At 45.0% G+C, this 21,651-nt stretch overlaps 1 protein-coding gene across 1 annotated transcript in view; it reads left to right on the plus strand.

Annotated features, from left to right (window-relative positions):
* Positions 1–21,651, plus strand: part of LOC308157081 (uncharacterized protein) — a 51,047-nt gene that overhangs the window by 16,292 nt on the left and 13,104 nt on the right. The window contains exons 11-21 of the mRNA XM_080530559.1: positions 1,471–1,586; positions 4,217–4,334; positions 5,749–5,840; positions 6,403–6,553; positions 10,547–10,659; positions 11,302–11,425; positions 12,608–12,741; positions 14,603–14,712; positions 16,207–16,375; positions 16,476–16,580; positions 16,901–21,511. Of these exons, the coding sequence (XP_080386685.1) occupies positions 1,471–1,586; positions 4,217–4,334; positions 5,749–5,840; positions 6,403–6,553; positions 10,547–10,659; positions 11,302–11,425; positions 12,608–12,741; positions 14,603–14,712; positions 16,207–16,375; positions 16,476–16,580; positions 16,901–21,511 (5,843 nt within the window). The remainder of the gene's footprint in view (positions 1–1,470; positions 1,587–4,216; positions 4,335–5,748; positions 5,841–6,402; positions 6,554–10,546; positions 10,660–11,301; positions 11,426–12,607; positions 12,742–14,602; positions 14,713–16,206; positions 16,376–16,475; positions 16,581–16,900; positions 21,512–21,651) is intronic.

The following is a 21,651-nucleotide window of genomic DNA, read 5'->3' on the forward strand; positions in this document are numbered from 1 at the left end:
ATGCTGATCACTTTGTTATAGAAGTCCTCCTTGTCTGGTGCATTCATTAGTTTCATGAGTCTCTCCTTTTCAATGGAAATCAGAGCCAAAGATGAAAGCCTGTCCTGTTCCATCCTATTTCGGCTGTAGGTCTTGATGCGTTTTAATGCTGAAAAGGTCCTCTCCACAGAAGCGGTTGTAGCAGGTATAGTTAAGACCAGCTTCAATAGCTTTGTGGCCTGAGGTACTGTCTCCTGCAGGTCATTGTCCCTCAAAAATGTAAGCAGTTGTACAGGTGACATTCCCTGGACCATGTGTGAACAGTATAATCCCACCAAATCAGATTTTAATCTAACTAGATCAAAGTATTTTGCGTATTTGGACAGACTTTCCAATTTGTCACAGTCAAAATTAACTGACATCTCCGCAAATTTCTTGCTGTCAACGAGGCCAAGGAAAGCAAGCTCATTCATATTGTGAAACCGGGCCTTCATTTGTACAGTGATGTTGTCAAGAACACTGTAAAACAGTCTCCTCCTCTCATCTCTGGGGGATCTGCTGTGGCGAGAATTGTCTTCCGAAAGATTCAGTTCATTGCATTTTTGTTCAAAACGATCATATAAACTATCAAACCGTTCGCGCTGATTGTTCAACGCACACATGGTGTCTCTGACGCGCACACAACATAGGCCAATATCCATTGTCTTGTTCTGAAGAACGCTACGGCAAGCCAAACAAGCCAAACGCAAACTGTCAATCATGCTGTCAGAAGCAGCGTGGCACTGTGCCTCAACGTCCATCAATGAAGACAATGTGAGAACAGACTACGCATGCGCAAACCTACGAAACCGTTGGTCTATCACTTCGCATAGCACAGAAGCACAAGCACAGTCTGCCTCTCGCACACACAGGTGCCTCTCGCCAGCAATCAGCAATCAGCTAGCTTTGGGAGCAAACTCTCCTGGTGCCAGGGCATGCATTATATTTTTAAAACAACACATTTTACATCATTTATTTTGATTTTAACAACATTTTAACACATTAAAGTTAAGAATAATTAGTAAAATAAAAAATAAAAAAATAAAAAATTGAGATAAAAAAATAATACTAAAATATTTTAAAAAGATTGATATTCTTTTTCTTTCTTAAATGCCTGGGTGAGGCACTGCCTACCCTGCCTCACCTGACTGCACGCCACTGCTTTACACATATTTCACAATATATTGTTTTGCTGTGCTGTGGTAGAGAAGGCAAGAGACCGTCTAGTGTTCACACATTCAAGCCTCTCTTTTTAATTGTTGTCTGTGAGCGGATAGTTCCTATTATATAAATTCTCATCTAGATCTGTCTCAAACTATGCCGTGTTGGGTCCTTGAATTTGAGGGAATTGAGTCTTGAAAGTCCTTGAAAGGTGCTTGAATTTCAGAAGGTGTGGGAACCCTGATTACACCAGCTGTGTGTTCATTCCCTCTCCTCTCTCTTTCCTAACAGCTCAAGCAAAGCTGAAGTCGGAGGAGGCCAGTAAATCAGAAGGCAAGTTCCTGAAGATGAAAGCGTGGTCCAAGTCTCGTATCAGACAGCTGGAGGACGAGCTGAGGAAGAGCCAGGTGAGAGACCTGTTTGGTCCATGCTATAGGTTCAGATAATTACACAAAATGATTGGAGATATACACTCACCCAACACTGTAATAATTAAGCAATATCACACGAGAGGGAGTGTGTTATACTGAATATCAGCACGGCTGTGAGTCGGTCGTAGGTACGAGGCCGAGGCCACAGTGCGATTTATTAGTTAACAGTAATAAGTAGGGCTGCAACGATTAGTCGACATAATCGACGACGTCGATCATAAAAAGTCGTCGACGTGGAATTTTAGTGTTGACTAATCGTATATATATATAAAAAATAAAAAAAACGTTATATATATATATATACCGTATTTTCCGGACTATAAGTCGCGGTTTTTTTCATACTTTGGCTGGTCCTGCGACTTATAGTCAGGTGCGACTTATATATCAATAATTCATAATCTCTGACTGACATGAACTGACATACGGTAATCTCTGACTGACATGAACCAAGGAGTAACTTCCGCTAGCGCCTCATACACGATAGAATAGCCATTATACTTGACAATGTGGACATTAAACACGACAATGTGGACATTAAACATGATGTTATGGACCTTATACACAATGTTATGGACGTTAGAAACGATATTAAAGTCATTTATACCTTCCAGAGGCTATTTAACGTTGCAATGTTGCACCCGCGAGTAGCATTTTGCTACTTTCGGTAGCGCTTCATACGCGATAGAATAGCCATTATACTCGACAATGTGGACATTAAACACGACAATGTGGACATTAAACATGATGTTATGGACCTTATACACAATGTTATGGACGTTAGAAACGATATTAAAGTCATTTATACCTTCCAGAGGCTATTTAACGTTGCAATGTTGCACCCGCGAGTAGCATTTTGCTACTTCCGGTAGCGCTTCATACGCGATAGAATAGCCATTATACTCGACAATGTGGACATTAAACACGACAATGTGGACATTAAGCACTATATTATGGACCTTATACACGATATTATGAACGTTTATACACGACATTAAAGTCATTTATTACCTTTTAGAGGCTGTTCAATGTTACATTGTTTGTAGCATCCTACCTACTTCCGTTTTTCACCAAGCTATCTTTTCCCATGGCCTCATACACGATAAATAGTCGTTACACTCGACAATGTGGACATTAAGCACTATATTATCAACGTTATACACGCTATTATGAACGTTACACACGATGTTAAAGTCATTTATTACCTTTTAGAGGCTGTTCAAAGTTTCATTTTTCCTCCGCGACGCCATGTTGTTAGCCCCGCGCTAGCTAGCGGACTTTACACTCAATAATACAAGTATTCCTTAACCTTTCAGAAGAAGTTTCAACGTGAATTATGTCCTTCCTGGGCTTACAAATCCTCTCATGTCTCTTCACAGTGCCAGACTAGAGTCAAGCTCAACAGGGTCTTCTTTCCCCGCTGATTCCGCCAAGCCCGTTCCCTTGAACCATGCGACTTATAGTCCAGTGCGACTTATATGTGGTTTTTTCCTCTTCATGACCCATTTTTGGTCTGCTGCGACTTATACTCGGGTGCGACTTATAGTCCGGAAAATACGGTATATATATTTTTTTTTACGTTTATATTTGCACTTTCATTTGTATTATTTAATTTATTTATTATTTATTTTGTTTCATTGAAACAGAGATTGATTATTGTATGTATTAGATGTTTTGGAAGGTCCAAATTCAAATATTTCATGAGTCATTATTTGAATTTGCAATGGGAACGTATGTTAAGCCAGAGAAACTGGACAACAGGGTGACATTCACAGGTGTGCAGACTTGAGAAGGTGAGGTACAACATGCACTGGAGCCCGCGGCCACCGCGGCGGCCACACGACTAATCGCGACTAATCGAAAACATAATCGACAGATTAGTCGACTACCAAAATAATCGTTAGTTGCAGCCCTAGTAATAAGCGACAACAGATTATGATTTGTTTGTTTATTTAATCATAAAAATAAACAAAAAATAGTTCCGCAACTGAACTTCAAATGGACTGTTGCCTAGTAACCTGAACACAAACAATGTAGTCTAATTAACGGTCATTTAGTAGAACATCTGTGCGGCGGAGTGATGCATATAGTTAAAAGTCCCAGTGCTGTTATACTGTATATCAGTCCCAGTGCTGTTATACTGTATATCAGCACAAGGAATGCCTCTTGTCCAATCAAATTACTTGGTCGGAACTAACTGTTGTATAATACTGGGTAGGGCATTGATTCCACAAGATGTTGGAAACATTCCTTTGAGATTCTGGTCCCTGATGACATGATTGCATCACGCAGTTCCTGCAGATAGTTCAGGTGCACTTTCAAGCAGTGAATCTCCCGTTCCACCACGTCCCAAAAGTGTTCTAATGGATTCAGATCCGGTGACTGGGAAGACCACTGAAGAACACTGAACTCATTGTGTCATGTTCATGAAACCAGTTTGAGCGTCTTTGAGTGTCTAGAAAAGCGCTATATAAGTCTAATGTATTATTATTATCCCATACATCGTGAAGCAGAAGTCGCATAGCGTTATTTGCATTGTCTGCCTATGAAAATAATTAGGATGACAAAACGAGTGCTGATCTTTGCATTTTGAACTTTAACCCCCCCAGTCTGGAAGCTCAGCCCCCGACTTGACCTCACTACGAAGCCGCATCACAGACCTGGAGGAGGAGCGCGAGGAAATGCTGATGAGACTTGATCAGTACGAGGAGATCCAGGCCAAGAACGGTAAAGCATTTCGTGACGTTAGAATTATAAGGTTCTATATCTCCATTTTGGTCAAAATTGAGTTTTTTTACCTAATCTGATCCTTTAGGTGTTTATTAATGCCTGTGTGCTGTTATTTTTAAAATGTTGAAATGTTTTAGTTAGTAATTCATAAAATACAAAGGTTCCATCTCACAAAACATAAAGGAATGTAAAAACTTTGATGCTCAATATCTCTGAACTGCCCTAAACGGAGATAGAACCTTATCATTCTAAACGGAGATAGAACCTTATCATTCTAAACGGAGATAGAACCTTATCATTCTAAGATCACGATTTGTCAAAGTAGGTGTGAAGAAGCCAAACCTACATCCAGAAACTGTTCTGACATGAGGCCTGTGTAGGTGTAGGCTCCACGATGATGAAACGCAATGGACCTATCGCTAAGCCACGCCCCCTTTGAAAACTCGGACAAACAAACAATGCTTCACTGACAGTGACTGACCGACCGTGACTGAATGACATTCAAAGACTTACAATAGCGGGAGTTGGCAAATTTCCGATTTCTGATTTACCGCAGCAAGTAATGTTTTTTTTTTTTTTTTTAAAGATGACAAGAATATTTCGTCTAGAAGCTTTTAGCACCATCAGATATGAGCGAGTTGTTTGTCTGAGTTTTCTGCCTGTCGTAACTTTTGCTGTGGTATGATTGGACAATTTCTATTTCGGGGCGTGGCTTAGCGATAGGTCCATTTCGGAGCCGATCTGATCTCTAGCCCAACACCAGCTTCAACACCAGTTTCATCTTGCCCTATCGCACGGGCCTTATCCAGATTAGACCAACGCATGACGACACTTGGAGCAGACACCAAGTGATCACTTTAGTAGGACGTAGCACCAAGCAGGCCCCATGCACACAGGTGGAGCTCAAAACAAGAGTCAATACCAACAGGAGAATACACTGTTAAGCATTGGCAGAGAATGTTGGCAAATTTTACTTTTGCGCTACCCACATAATCAGCTGTGCTACTCATCCCACAAATGAGTGATCCTTACAAGTTGGACCATTGACCATTGTAAAAGTAAATAAACAGGCTTTCCAACTATCTAAAATACAATGCCATTTAGCATTGTAACAACAGAGAAATAATCGACTGAGCACAAATTTCCCAAAACTTTTTTTTCTGAGATGATATACGTAGAACTCTCAATGACAATTAATGAGAACATTTAAAAAAAAAAAAAAAAAAATTTGGGGGGGGGGGAAATTAATTGTTATATTAATCAAGCAAAAAAAAAAGAAAGAAATCTTTAGAATAATCGATCAATTAGTTAGTAGATTAATCGACTCATCGGCAAAAAAGAATCATTAGATTAATTGATGAAGAAATAATCTGTTAGGTGCAGCCCTAGAACATATGATTTGTGCTTTCAGATCTGCTGGTGGCCAAGCTGGTTGTGTACGAGGAACAGCAGAGGAAGATGCAAGCAGACCTGGAGCAAGTCACCAAGAGAGCTGCCTCTCAGGTCAGAGTTCATCCCTCCTCTGACGAAAAAAATAATATATATTCAGAGATGTGTTACTCGTAAATAAGTCTCTGTATTGCTTAACTTTACACATATTTCACAATATATTGTTTTGCTGTGCTGTGGTAGAGAAGGCAAGAGACCATCTCATCTAGTGTTGACACATTCAAGCCTCTCTTTTTAATTGCTGTCTAGTTCCTATTATATACATTTTCATCTACATCTGTCTCAAACTATGTCGTGTTGGGTCCTTGAATTTGAGGGAATTGAGTCTTGAAAGTCCTTGAAAGGTGCTTGAATTCGATGTTTCAGAAGGTGTGGAAACCCTGTTTAAAACTGCTTCCCTGATACATTTCTCCAATGCGAGATTCAAATTCTGGAATAAATGCAATGGTTTCTTTCTGTCTTCAACCTCCCTGTTCACTTGTTAGTCTTAAGCGTCAACCGGAAAAGCTCATCACTGCTGAGTCATTCCCAGCTAATATCGCTAGTACCGTCCCCGTAATGAATGTCTCCCTGTGTCTCTAACCCCACCCCCACCCCCACCCCCACCCACCCGTAGGCCAGCGAGTCTGGCAGTGCGGACGACACTCAGAGCCAGGTGCTGGAGTGGCAGGAGATGGTGTCGGAGGCGGTGACCGCCAGGGACCGGGCCAGGGACGAGAAGGCCACCATGGTCCTCAGACTGAGTCACATGGAGGAGGAGAGAGAGGGTAAGGGTGCTGGCAGGGGGTGACAGGACACTGCCAGGAGGGGGATAGACACTGGCAGCCACGCTGTAACCCATTACTGCTGACAACAATCGTCCACACTGACAAAAAAATAGCACCCACCCCCTAGTGGTCAAGGGTTATATAGCACAAGAGGACTCCACGTCCCATCAACCACTCTTGGAACCTCAGACACTGGTCAAAGACAGAATATATAGATGCTTAACCAACACTTACTATGGACCTATCGCTATGCCACGCCCCGAAATAGAAATTGTCCAACCATATCACAGCAAAAGTCACTGCAGGCAGAAAACTCAGACAAACAACTCGCTAATATCTGATGGTGACGGGCTTCTAGATTAAATATTCTTGTCATCTTTAAAAAAAAACATGTCTATTACTTGCTGTGGTAAAATCAGAAATCAGAAATGTGCCAACTCACGAACATTGTAAGTCATTGAATGTCGTTCAGTCACGGTCGGTCAGTCAGTCACCGTCAGTGAAGCGTTGTTTGTTTGTCTGAGATTTCAAAGGGGGGCGTGGCTTAGCGATAGGTCCATTGTAGTTATTGTTTCTGACTCCCCGTTTGACACCTTTTAAGCTCTTCTCCCTTCATCTCATGTTGCTGTTCCGTCTGTCGGTTATTCGAGGGAAGCGTTTGAAAATTCTAGAATGTTCCTTTTTTTATTTGAACGTGTCTTCTGTTGTTTTTAAGAGCCCCTCACTGTGACTGAGCATGACTCTTTTTGTTTGTTTGTTTTTCTCCCCATCATCCGTCTCGGCGAGCATTTCGTTGGTTCAGCGCCGCCCCCCCCCCCCCCACACACACACCCTGCCCCCCCTCCCCCTCCACCCCTGCTTCTTGGATGGGGGCAGCCGCTGAGAACGGTTTCCCATCAGTTTTGTGCATGCAGGCAACCCACCCTCCCCCCCCCCCCTCCAGCCATAGTCCTTCTCGCTGTACTGCCCTCTGTTTCCCAGGATCCTTTGCTCTGCCCGGTTAAACTGCAGGCAGTACAGGGGTGGACTGGGCTTTAGAGTCCTACACCATTTTGTGTTTCTTTCTTCCTCTTCTCTTTTTCTTTCCACCTACTCTACCCCCCCCCCCCTCCCTTCCCCACATTCCCCCTGGACTCTTAAGTGACGACCTCACAAGTGTCCGTCCATGTAAAGGGACTGGTAAACACATTAACACAACAACGATACGTTTCTGTGGTGGTGGGAAGGCTAGGCTAATGCTAACACTGGGAAGTTTTCAATGAGGACTTAAAATCGACACAGCGGATGATTACAATATTATTATTATTATTATAAATGTTCACAATATCGATAATCTAGGCCTGCCATCGCAATCTTAAAAAAAAAAAAAAAAAAAAGTGTGTGGCGGGGGGAGGTTCCCTGAGTTCTATTATTATATCAATAATATATGGTATACACACTGTACAGACACACAACACATTAGGTTACTTAAAATGTTTCTCAAACGATCATGCCATTTTTACTAACGCCTTCTAACTAACGTTGCTCTCATTCGCTTCTTTAATGCTACCTGCTGCTACCGTTGTTGCTTCTGCGGCTGTGACAGTTGGTGTTAGCTGTTAGATCCAGGCCTACACAAACTTGATGAGGATAATGCTCTATACATCTATAGTGGTTTTTAGGCCCCATAGAAAGTCAGTCATCGGGGTTGGGGTCAATTCCATGAAGGTTAAGTACATTTTGGGGGGATGAATTTAAATTCTAATTAAATAATAAAAATGAAAAAACTGGAATTGACTGAATGCAAATGGGATTGCCCCCAACTGTGACAAAACATTGTTTGTGGTTTAGCCCTCCAGGACCAGAGTTGTGTAGGCCTGCGTCATTGCAAAGAGAACCAGATGTGGAATTCTCCAAAGCGTCCATTTGCATGCAATTGATTAGCTGACACGCTGAATTATTTCACTGTTGGCTGCAGTCATTGGGACATTGATGGGGACGTTGGACACTGCATGCTTTCTCTCTGTGGGTGCTCTGGGTTGCCTTCAAAGTTGGCACAAATAGGTGAAAACATTTTCTAACGGACCAGAATGACCATTTTAATTGGTCAAAGTTCAGGTTTGACCTCCGTTTCAAAGTGTTTTTTCCACAGTCGTTTTTGCCTTTTTGAACGCCGCCCTGGTCACTGCTTCTCCCACGCTATCCACACATCACTCCGTTGTCACGGTGTTGTCAATGCAAGCAAGCACCTGCTCCTGAAAGAAGGAATTTATTACCAAATACAGGGTTCGACATTAACGGTTGCCCAACTGCCCCGGGCAACTAAACAAAAAAAATGTGCCGGGTTTGTTTGCGCGATAGCGACGACGCTGCTGGATCCTGGATCTGTGTATCGGTGTGCAGGAAGAACAACGGACGGCGCAGGCGCCAGACCAGACTAAATGGTTGTGGAGTGAAGATATTATTAAAGCGTTACGCGCCTGTCCACCTGTCTGTCGATCAGCGCGTACGCTTTAATAATAGTTTTTTTTACTTGACCCGGGCAATCGGGCAACCGTTAATGTCAAACCCTGCAAGTAGTATAGTCATCAACAGTAAACTGATGATGGGTAAAACGGCTACCCTTTTCTCTAGTTTTACCAACTCAAGTAACACTCCGTGACGTTAGAATTATAAGGTTCTATCTCCATTTTTGTCAAAATTGATTTTTTTTACATAATCTGATCCATTAGGTGTTTATTAATGCCTGTGTGGTGATATTTTTTAAATGTTGACATTTTTGAGTTAGTAATTCATAAAATACAAAGGTTCCATCTCCCAAAACATAATGGAATGTAAAAACGTTGACGCTCAATATCTCTGAACTACCCTAGACAGAGATAGAACCTTATAATTCTAAACTCACGACTCCTCACTTAGTCAACTGACTACATCCAATATCGTTTGGCTCTATTCCACTTTTCGGCGCTTGCCTACATTGACCGCTGCACACTTCATCCACAAACATCCTCAGACACTGAAACCTTTCTTTTCTTACACCCCTTGCTTGTAGCTACCCCTCTCCTCCCTCCTCTCTCCTCCCCCCTCCCCCCAATTTTCAGCCTGATATCACAAAACGGATGGGAATGAGTTTTGTGCAAATTGTTGCCTACTGATCGATCTGATGTCCGTGTGAGAATGCTACGCTACCCACCCACCCACCCCTCCGAATCACTGCCAAACAAACTACCCTCAGGATTCTCTTGAAACCAGAAAGGCTGTGACCTCCATCCCCTGTTCCTCTGCTTTCCCAGATGGCAAATCACCACATATAATAATACGTTGACTGAAGTTTCCCTGAGTTGCACCGTCAAGACGGCACTCCTAAATCTCAACTCTGCGTACCCCCCCCCCCCCCCCCCCCTTTTACTCTGAGTGTTTGAATGCAGCCTGTTTCCCCAATGTGATGCAGATTTAAAAGTGTGCATGGCTTCCACCAGATTGCTTGCTGCTATTGAAAAGTCACCTAGTACACACACACACACACACACGCATTTTGAATAAAACGTGCACTCAGAGTCTGGAGTGCGTCTTTGTGTTCTGTTCTCTCTCTCTCTTCTCTCTGGAGTGATTGGTTCAGCACGTTTGCTTGTTGTCATGTTGTATCCGTGTCCGTGTCTGTTGTCTTAGTGTGTCTGTTGTCTTAGTGTGTCTGTTGTCTTAGTGTGTCTGTTGTCTTAGTGTGTGTGTTGTGTGTGTGGTGTTAGCGTGAGTATGCCCTCTGCAGTCTTTTCCCCCTCTTGTCTTTCTTCTTCTCCTCCCCTTCCTTCCTTTCTCTCCATCTCTCTCTCTCTCTCTCTCTCCTGTCTGTCCAGTCTCCTGTCTCCAGTCACCGTCTTCTTCCCTCACCCTTCCTTTCCATTATCCATTGCATCTATAACACAAACCCCCTCCCCCGACTCCCCCCCCCCCCTACTCCCTGTGGCACAAAACTGATTGAGGATGACTGGTTCTTTCCTGGCTGCTCCGATCCAGCGCTGGCCAGCCGGCAGCAGGAGTTGGAGGAGGAGCTGGCCCAGGCCCAGGCCCGGGGGCTCGGCTCCCACAGGGGCAAGAAGCTAGGAGGCGCCGCCCAGCGCAGCCTGCAGGTACGCTAACCGCTAACCACCCCGCCACCGCGTGAGGAGATTCTAACGGTACAGGGTGTCAGATAACAAGGTGTAAGAACCAGGGGTGCAAACTGGTGGGTGATGGCCCAAAAAGATGGCCACAAACGCCTCAAAACGAAGAAGATTATGAATGCGCCCCGGCTAACCTTAAGAGGATAATTGTTTTGGCGGGGAGGGGGGGGGATAGCGCTAGCACTAATGGTGCTAAATGGATATCGCTAGTACTAACAGTGGTCTAACAATGATGCGCGTGTAAGTTTGTTTGTTTGACCTTAACACCTGCATAATTATTTCGAAAACTGTTTTACCGTGACTGTTTTCCACGCTGTGTGGAATTGTACCTAGCTGCCTGAAGCTAAAAGTTATTCCAACAGCAGGGAACGCAGACAGGAGGATTAGTTAGCTTGTGCATCTTGTGACTTGAATGAGACTTAGACCGCCCCCCCCACCCAAAAAAGTGTTTTCTGCAGATCTACACGATTCACGTGGATGACCTATTTTGAGGTAAAAACTGATAATTTAGCAGAAAGGTGACAAGTTTGCACCCCTGAATAATACTACTGTTAGCCCTAGAATGAGCGCTTTGTCTCCTCCCCCCCCCCCCCTCCCCCCGCACTGCAGGAAGACTTTGAGTTTGACGTGCAGCAGTCGTTCCCGGACGTCCGCAGCGCCTCAGAGAGCACCACCCCGATGGAGGGGGAGAACATGGGAGGTTGGTGGCCCGAGTACAGTACCCCCGACCCAGGTGTGAGACCCGCTAGACAGTTTACTCTAGCATGCACATCTGCCCAATTGGTTGGTTTTTTGGTTGTCTCCTACCACCCCACCCGCTCCACCCACCCGCCACCATTTTGAAAGTCTTGAGTTCTCATCGGGTTGATTCTTTGGTCATTTTCCGTCAACATAATACGCTTCTCCGCCGTTGTTGTTGTTTTATTTTTTTCCGTGGGTTGTTGTTTTTTCCCCCAGTCTAACACGGTTCAACTGCGGTGTGTGAATATGCCATTTTGGTTGTGACTCATAACTCGAACGGTTATTATTTGTATTATTTTGCACATGTGCATGCTGTTTGAACTGCCTAGCGTTCAAAGTCTCAGTAGACGAAGTGTCGTCGTCTGTGTTTGAACCCATTGAACTCTTGTCAGTTCATATGAATGTAGGTGGGCAGACACACCGCCTGTGCTGTGGTAAGTGTTTGTTTTTGGTTTGTTTTTGTTGCTGTTGTCTGCATGTGGTGGTTCTGTTTTCCTCTCTGTCCTCACTGTGTGTGTACGTACTGGTGGCAAACTGCAAGTTGTGGATGACAATTCTCCTCAGATAGCATTGGAAACTGCATTGATAATATATTGATTGAGATTCATTGCTGTCTGCATGTGTGGTCGGTTCTGTTTTCCTCTCTATTCTCACTGTGTGTACGACGGTGTTCGCTAATTGCTAAATTGTGGATGACAATTCTCCTCAGGGTTTTCCCTGCATTGGGAACTGCATCGATAATGATTATGATGAGGATGATTTTACATTTAAACAGATTGGAATGCAAACAAATATCCCCTTCCGTCCTTCCCCCTCCCTCATCGTCCTCCTCCCTCTCCTCCTTCTCCTCATCCTCCCTCTCCTCCTCCTCCTCCTCATCCTCCCCCTCTCTCTCTCTCTCCTCCTCCTCTTCCTCCTCCTTCTCCTCCCTCTTCTCCTCCCTCTCCTCCTCCTCCTCCCTCTCCTCCCTCTCCTCCTCCTCCTCTATCTCCTCCCTCTCCTGCTCCTCCCTCTCATCATCCTCCTCCCTCTCCTTCTCCTCCCTCTCCTTCTCCTCCCTCTCCTCCTCCTCCCCCTCCCTCTCATCCCCCTCCCTCTCCTCCTCCTCCCTCTCCTCCTCCTCCTCCCTCTCTCCTCCTCCTCCTCCTCCTCCTCCTCACCCCCCCCTCCCCAGAGGGCCTGCGGTCCGTGGTGGAGGAGTTGGAGCTGGAGAGGAACCAGCTGCAGGAGCAGATCCTGGGTCTGGAGGAGCGCTGTCAGGACCTGGAGGACAGGCTGCAGCTGCAGGCCCGCATAGAGACGCTGCAGGTAACACCTCACACACACACACACACACACACACACACACACACACACACACACACACACACACACTACAGGTAACACCACACACACACACACACACACACACACACTACAGGTACCACCTCACACACACACACACACACACACACACACACACACACACACCAGGTAACACCTCACACACACACACACACACTACAGGTAACACCTCACACACACACACACACACTACAGGTAACACCTCACACACACACACACACACACACTGCAGGTAACACCTCACACACACACACACACACACACACACACACACACACTACAGGTAACACCTCACACACACACACACACACACACCAGGTAACACCTCACACACACACACACACACACACACACACACACACACACACACTCACTCACCAGGTAACAACTCACACACACACTCACATCACACACTCACTTACTCACCTATCACACACACACTATGTAACACCTCACACACACACACCTATCACACGCACACTTACACCAGGGAACACCACCCAGACCTGTCACACCATCACAAGTAACACACACACACACACACACACACACCACACCTCCTAGACCTATCTCTCTCACACACACACACACACACCAGCTAACACCTCCTAGACCTATAATACCATCACACACACACACACACAAACACACACACACACACACACACGCACAACATGTTATTTTGTTACTTGTCATTCTTGTTACAAGGTGGTTTGCTTTGCCTCTTTTCTGCTTTTGATTGATTTTGATTGTTATTATTCAGTAAATTGCATGTTCCCTCCCCAAGTACTAGGATCATGTAACAAACCCTTCTAACACAGGTGGCCTTTGATGTAGATGAAGCAGATCGGCCATTTTGGTTTTCTCAGGTGTGTTTGTGTCTGTGTGCGCTAGAGAGAGCACCTCTTTGCAGTGAAGGCTAATCATTTTGGCTTGTTTGTTTTCGAAACCCACCGTCTTTGTGTTCACGGCATGCCAACAGTGTCACGATGCTATGTTGATAATGTTTTGCCAACAATTCACTGGATATGAACAACAAATTCACTTACAGGGGTGAATCCACAACCACCATAAAAGGAGCATCTAAATTTTTTTAAACCAGGCCTCGATAAAATCATTTTTGACCCAAAATAAACACTAAAGAAATCATTTAAATTGATACAATGCCAAACAGTCTGAGAGCTGAATTCGGTTCCTTTTATGCTGCGTTTTGTTTTTGGACTAAATATCCAACACCACAGGGATTACAGCTTTTGTTTTGATATGTGTGTGGTGAGATGGAGTGAGATGGAGTGAGTTTCCTCCGCGCTTTGCTGTGAACCTTTCTCCAAACTGTGCTAACCCCTCTCTGTCCTGCCTCCCACTCTCTCCTCCCTCTCCTCCTCCTCCTCCCTCTCCTTCTCCTCCCTCTACTCCTCCTCCTCCTCCCCCTCCCTCTCCTCCTCATCCTCCCCCTCCTTCTCCTCATCCTCCCTCTCCTCCTCCTTCTTCTCCTCATCCTCCCTCTCCTCTTCCTTCTTCTCCTCCTCCTCCCTCTCCTTCTCCTCCCTCTCCTTCTCCTCCTCCCTCTCCTCCTCCTCCTCATCCTCCCTTTCCTCCTCCTCCTCCTCCTCCCTCTCCTTCTCCTCATCCTCCCTCTCCTTCTCCTCCTCCTCCCTCTCCTCCTCCTCCCCCTCCCTCTCCTCCCCCTCCTTCTCCTCATCCTCCCTCTCCTCCTCCTCCCTCTCCTTCTCCTCATCCTCCCTCTCCTTCTCCTCCCTCTCCTCCTCCTCCTCTGGTCCTCTCTGGCCTGCCTCCCACTCTCTCTCCTCCCGTCGCCCTGCAGAACGAGTCGGAGAGACTCCACGGTCAGCTGACCAGCCTGCGCAGCCAGCAGGGTAGAGATGCAGAGAAGCACCAGCTGCTGGTCACCAATCTTAATGACCAGCTCCAAGGGTAGGCTAACCAGGGTTCCCACGGGTCCTTGAAATCCTTGAAAGTTTGTGAATTTGAGAAAACCAAAAATCAAGGTCTTTGAAAATAGACATGGGTCATTGAAAGTGCTTGAATTCCCCCTCTCTCTCCCCCTCTCTAAAAAAATATAGATATTCAGGGTTTGACAGTAACGCTGTTTTACTTGCCCGGAGCAAGTAAAACATTTGCGGGGATTGTTTGCGCGAGCACGACGAAGGTGCTAGATCCCGGATATTTTTACCTGTGTGCAGGCAGAACAACAGACGGCGCAGGCGCGAGACTAGACTAGATGATCGTGAGTGAAGATATTATCAACGCGTACGCGCCTGTCGATCACCCGTACGCTTTGATAATATCTTCACTCAGTAAAACTCAAGTAAAACGGCATTACTGTCGAACCCTGTATATTAAAAAAATAATAATACTTAGCTCGTCAACTAGTAAATAAGTCTCTATCGCTTAACTTTACACATATTTCACAATAGAGAAGGCAAGAGACCATCTAGTGTTCACACATTCAAGCTTCTCTTTTTAATTGTTGTCTGTGAGCGGATAGTTCCTATTATATAAATTCTCATCTAGATCTGTCTCAAACTATGCCGTGTTGGGTCCTTGAATTTGATGGAATTTAGTCTTGAAAGTCCTTGAAAGGTGCTTGAATTTGATGTTTCAGAAGGTGTGGAAACCCTGTTCATCCGTTATCAAAATACACCAAGATCAAAAGTCTTGGTTATACGCCCTTTACGACGGCCGAGCAAGGCAAAAAAACGTGTTAAGGTTTCCAGACTAATCGCCAGCGTTAACGTGTTAACATTGACAACCCTACTTAAAACTTAACATATAGGATTCTTCCTTTTGTATCATCATTATGATAATTAAGGTACTTTGTTTACGAGCATAGAAACTGGCGGTTTTATGCTTAACGTGCCAGTCCTAGATACTTGTGTAATTGATGTAAAGTTGGACCCACCAGGGATTGTCGTGGATATATTTATATTATGAAATTAAATGTTTTATTTTATTTTGCCTTTATTTAACCAGGGTCAGTCCCATTGAGATACAATGATCTCTTTTTCAAGGGAAGCCTGGCCAAGACAGCAGCTTAAAAACATAAAGTTTCAACAGTTAAAACAAACAGCACAATTACACAATAAAACAACACCAGATCAACAACAAAAAATAGACAAAATACAATTTGATCAGAGCAATAGGATAAAAATAATGGGACTTTCATATAAAATACAAGACAGGAGCAAGAACGAAATGAATAAATAGAATAAAATAATGGGACTTTCATATAGAACAGGGGCAAGAACAATATGAGGCTGATTCCAAGTTACTTACAAGGTTTTTAAATGTTCCAAGAGAAATTAATTCTTTCAAGTACCATGAAAGTGGTTGTGATGTATTCGATAACGGTAAGGTTAACCCATATGTAACCTGTGAAATGTGTCCTGTATCCTCAACGCCCTTCAGACTGAGCGACACCCAGGAGTGCCTGGAAACATCGCTCATTGAGAAGGAGAACACGTTAGCCAAAACATCGGAGAAACTGGAGCTCATCGACAGCCTCCGAGACTCTTTGAAGGAGAAGGAAGCACAGTACAGAGATGTCTCTGACAAGCTACTACAAACTGAGCACAATGTAAGAATGTTAGCCCCTGCCTTGAATTTTCAATGTTGGTTAGTAACTGGTTGCCAAATGTATTATAAACATGTATTGGGACCTTCTGTTGTTCTTTCAGCTCACTGACGGTCTGAAGAAGTGCAGTATGTTTGAAAAGCAGTCTTCAGAACTCAAGGCTGCAGTCACAGACCTCACACAGAGGCTAACTGTGCTTAAAGACAAGGTATGTTATTGGATATGAATATCATCTCCATTACTACTTTATTTTTGTTGTTGTTTAGGTACATTTTCCCCTCTAAAAAGTAGAGTGCATCTCTTTACAGAATGAAATAGTGTAGCAGAAAAACTTTGTAACCAAGAGATTCCACTTGTGTCATAACAAACCAGTCCTTATACCATGCAATTAACTAATTACTATGTAAACATTATGTCAATGCAATGTTACTAGAGCAATTTCAGTGTAACTACAGTAAGTATTGTGCAAGTTAATAGAAACTGATTTCTGCCTCCACTGACATTCTGTTTTTTTCTCCTCACCCGTAGACGCAGAAGCAAGAGACCACGATAGAGACTCTTCAGAACGACCTCGATCAGACAAACGACGAGCTGGACAAGTTAAACTCCACCCACCTGGAGGAAAGGGCTCAGCTGATTCACGACCTTCAGAGCTGCGAGCGGGAGATCGACAACCTCAAAGACACCCTCTCGGACAAGGACAAGGAGCTCTCAGTCCTCTCTGGAAACATGGCGGAGTACGTAGAGCAGATCGCGGTTCTGAAGCAGGAGATGAAGCACAAGGAGGAGGATCTGGTCCGCTCCGAGAGCGCGCGGAGTAAAGCGGAGCGAGAAGCACAGATCATCCGAGGCTCCCAGGACGCAGACCAGCAGTCTCTTAACACCAGGATGGCAGAGCTGGCGGAGCAGCTGAAGGACACGGAGGGTGAGCTGGGCAAGGCCAAAGAGGAGAGCGTGTCGAGCGGGGTCACGGTGGTGGAATTGACGAAGCGAGTCGAAGAGGACAAGCGGACCATCCAGGACCTTCGCGGAGAAGTCCAGAAGCAGAACGTGAGCCATCGCGATAGTCTCCTGGAGTGTGATACGCGGATCTCTTCGCTGAAGGAGCAGATGACTGTGGCCTCAGAGAAAATTCAGGAGTTTGATGGTGTCGTCACTCAGCTGAGGGATGAAAAAGTCTCCAACGAGAATCTGAAGGATCAGCTGCAGGATAAGGAGCAGACCTACGAGAGAGAACTCAAGTCCTTCAAGGAGGAACGGAACACGCTTCTTGCAGAGGCAGCTAAACATAACAATGAGCTGCAGAGCCTGTCCACGAAGCTAGAGGAGCAGGTGGAGTGTCGGGAACAGGTGAAACAAGTGATGAGAGAAAAAGTGGAGACTATATCCTATCTGGAGGAAAAAATGATGTCCACTCAGAAAGAGGCGGAAGATGAGAGACAGAAATTTAGCACTGAACTGAAAGCCAGAGATTCAGAGAAAGAAAACCTAAGGAAGGAACTCCAGGGTAAAACTGAAAATATCTCAAAGCTCAAAACCCTCTTGAAAAACATGAAGAGTGAGAAACAACAACTGCATACGAACCTGAAGGGGAAGACGGAAGAACTTCAGTCTCAAAAGAAGCGTGTAGACGATTTAACTGAAAAAGCTTCAGCTGCTCTCAATGTTAACACCAGCGTGAACACACAAGTTAGCAACCTTACAGCGGAGAATAAGAGACTGCAACAGGAAGTAGCTGAAAAAGACACAGAGCTAACAAAAGAGAGGGACTCGCTACAAAACAGTATTTCTGCCTCAGAAACGCAACATTCAGAAAACAGCAAAGTCATAGAAGGGCTACTAAAAGACAAGGAGGAGCTCTGTGTCAGAGCCAACGAACTGAACAGCGTCCTAGAGCAAAACAAACAGTCATTTTCAGCAAATTTACTGGAGAAGACAAATGAATGTAGTGATTTCACCAAAACTCTCAGGGAGAATGAGGAGGCAGTTGCACATTTACAGGAACAAGTTGATACCTTGAACACTCAGATCACCGAGCTCCATCAGAACATGGCTGAAAAAGAAAAGACTGTCACGGATCAGAACTCCCAAATAGAGGCCCAGCAAAACCATCTGGGGCAACTCCAGGAGACCATGTCTCTTCTACAAGAGCAGGGGAGCGCCCTGAAATCAGGGCTCACGGAGAAGGATGCAACGTTGCAGCAGAAAACGGAGGAGTGCGGTTCTTTACAGCATGAAATGGTACAGCAGAAAGAGCTCGTAGCGAAATTGCAGGGCGAGATTGAATCCTTTAGAGGGGAATGTTCTCAACTGAGTCAGCGTCTTGTAGAGAGAGAAGAGACCCTCGGCCACACAACACTCGAGTGTCAAAACCACAAAGATGAGCTGAACAAAAGGAACGAGTCTTTGATGTCACTAAGCAGTCAGCTTGGTGTCATGAATGAGAATGCATCAAAACTGGAGTCTGAAAATATGCAGCTGAAGACCACTCTGAAGAACCATGTAGAAGAACTAAACAAACTGAAGCGGGAGATGGACCAGAGGCAAGCTGAGGTGGTGGGCTTCCACGGCCACATCCGGGCACTGAGTGAGCAGAATCACCAACTCCGAGCTGCGTGTGAGATCAGAGAGAAGGAACTTGCCCAGCAAATGCAGGTTGCGTCGGAGCTCGATGGAAGGCTAACTGTGACTTTGGAGCAGAACACTAACCTGAGCTCACACCTGAGCCGTCTGGCAGGGGAGAATGAGAGATTGCAACAAGAATTGGCTCAAAAGGTGGAATCCATTTCAGAACTCGTCGAGACGAGGAGTGCGCTTCAAGATAAGATTTCTAGCTTTGAAATGCAGCGTTCGGAAAATCGCAAAATTATCGAAGGGCTATTGAAAGATAAGGAAGAGGTCAGTGTGGCAACGGGCGAATTGAACAATGCCCTAGAGCGAAATAAACAGTCAGCTTCAGAGAGTTTTCTGGAGAAGTCAAATGAATGTAGTGATCTCGTCAAATCGTTGAGGGGTAGTGAAGAGAAAGTTATACGGTTAAAGGAACAAGTTGACCGCTTGAGCAGCCAAGTTAATCAACTCAACAACAACATGGCTGAAAAAGAAAAGACTGTCACAGATCAGAACTCACAAATAGAGGCCCAGCAAAACCATCTGGGGCGACTCCAGGAGACAATGTCTCTTCTACAAGAGCAGGGGAGCGCCCTGAAATCAGGGCTCGTGGAGAAGGATGCAACGTTGCAGCAGAAAACGGAGGAGTGCGGTTCTTTACAGAATGAAATGGTACAGCAGAAAGAGCTCGTAGCAAAATTGCAGGGCGAGATTGAATCCTTTAGAGGGGAATGTTCTCAACTGAGTCAGCGTCTCGTAGAGAGAGAAGAGACCCTCAGCCACACAACACTCGAGTGTCAAAACCACAAAGATGAGCTGAACAAAAGGAACGAGTCTTTGATGTCACTAAGCGGTCAGCTTGGTGTCATGAATGAGAATGCATCGAAACTGGAGTCTGAAAATATGCAGCTGAAGACCACTCTGAAGAACCATGTAGAAGAACTAAACAAACTGAAGCAGGAGATGGACCAGAGGCAAGCTGAGGTAGTGGATCTTAGGGACAATGTTCAGGTGTTGAATGAGCAAAACGTTAGGTTAAAAACCGAGCTCCAAAACTCGGTCTCAGAAATGTCCAAGACATTTGAAGAAATGTCAGTTCTCAGGGCAGACCTCTCAAACAGGGACAGTCGTGTGTCTGATTTAATGGAGCAGTTGACGGCAGCCAGTTCAGATAAAGAGAGCTTAAGTTTGACATTGCAGCAGAGAGATGAGTCCCTAAAACAGCAGGAGATGTTCATGAAGCAGTTACAAGCCAAATTAGAAGAGGGCGAGGGACAGAAGAGCCAGACAACTGAGGTAATCACTGAGCTACAGACACAAGCCCAGGGGCTTCAGAAATGCCTTCATGACAAAGGTGTATCCTTACATGAGACCGAGAAAGCACTCTGTCTCCTCAGAGAGAAGTTCACCTCAGATTCTTTGCAGTTTAGAAGTCAAGTAGAGAATCTAACCTCTGAATCTTCCGTCTTGAAAGACGTGTTGAAAGAGAAAGAGCAGGCTGTTTGTGAAGCCCAAAGTACCACCACAGCTGTGAGCGAAAGCCTAAATTCAAAACTCAAAGCCAAAGAGTCAGAGTGTGAGAGTTTGAAGGAGCAACTCTCAGACCTTCAGCAATCTGTTTCACAGCTCAACAATACCCTCGCTGCACAGTCCACAGACCAGACAAAAGCCCTTCAGGATGTGCAGAGAAGAGCAGATGAAGCAGCCCTCTTCAAAGCCCAGAGTATAGAGTTGGTGTCACAGCTAAAGAGTCAGATTCAGGAACTGTCGAGCGAGTCTGCAAACCTCAGCAAGTCAGCAGATGAAAAGCAAAGTGCCTTTGTCAATCTCCAAGAGAAGTATGCAGCTCATTTAGAGGAGCTGCAGAACATTAGGAAACAGCTCTCCCAAAGAACTGAGGAGATGTCCAGCCTTAACAAGGCCCTCAGGGTCAGCAATGGTGCAGTTCAGGCAGCAGAGAGCACTATAGAGGCGCTAAAAAACGAGTCTTCCTTACTTCGTCAGGAACTTCACCAAATCCAAGAACTCAATGTTGATCTTTCAAAGCAAAAGGAAGACGCCCTTGCCATCCATCAAAAGAACACCTCATCATTAACTGTTGAAATTGAGAGACTGAAGTCGCAACATCAGCATGTGGCTGCTCAAGTGAATGCACTGACAGAAAACCTTGAGCAGAGAGAGATGGCCCTTCATGCTATAAATAGTCAGTACACAGCCCAGGTGAAACAGGCAGAGCAAGTTGTGTCACAAGTGCAGAAGCTAGAAGAGCAGAATACGAAGCTAAGAGAGGCGGTCACTCTATCAAAGCAGGAACACCGTCAGCAGGTTGATGCAGCCGTCAGTGAAAAAGAGCATCTGCATCAGGAGGTTCAGAAACTCACGGTGCAGAGAGATGAACTTGGGAGGAACTACAGCATCCAGATACAAACAATGCAAGAGCAGTTGAACCTCCAAAAGCAACAGCAGTCCAGCAGCATGAATGAAGTTATGGAGAAAATGATGGCTGAGAAAGCAAGACTACAGGTCGAGGTTAGTGTAAAAGGTGAAGAAATCACCAAATTGAAGTTAAACATTGAAAAAATAGAGCACACTCTTCAGGACTCTGAGCAGGAGTGGCTGTCTCTGCTGGACAGGGAAACACAAGATAAGAATCTCCTTGTGGAACAGTT

Source organism: Nansenia antarctica (assembly GCF_963989245.1).
Source record: "Nansenia antarctica genome assembly, chromosome: 5".
Taxonomy (NCBI): Eukaryota; Metazoa; Chordata; class Actinopteri; order Argentiniformes; family Microstomatidae; genus Nansenia; species Nansenia antarctica.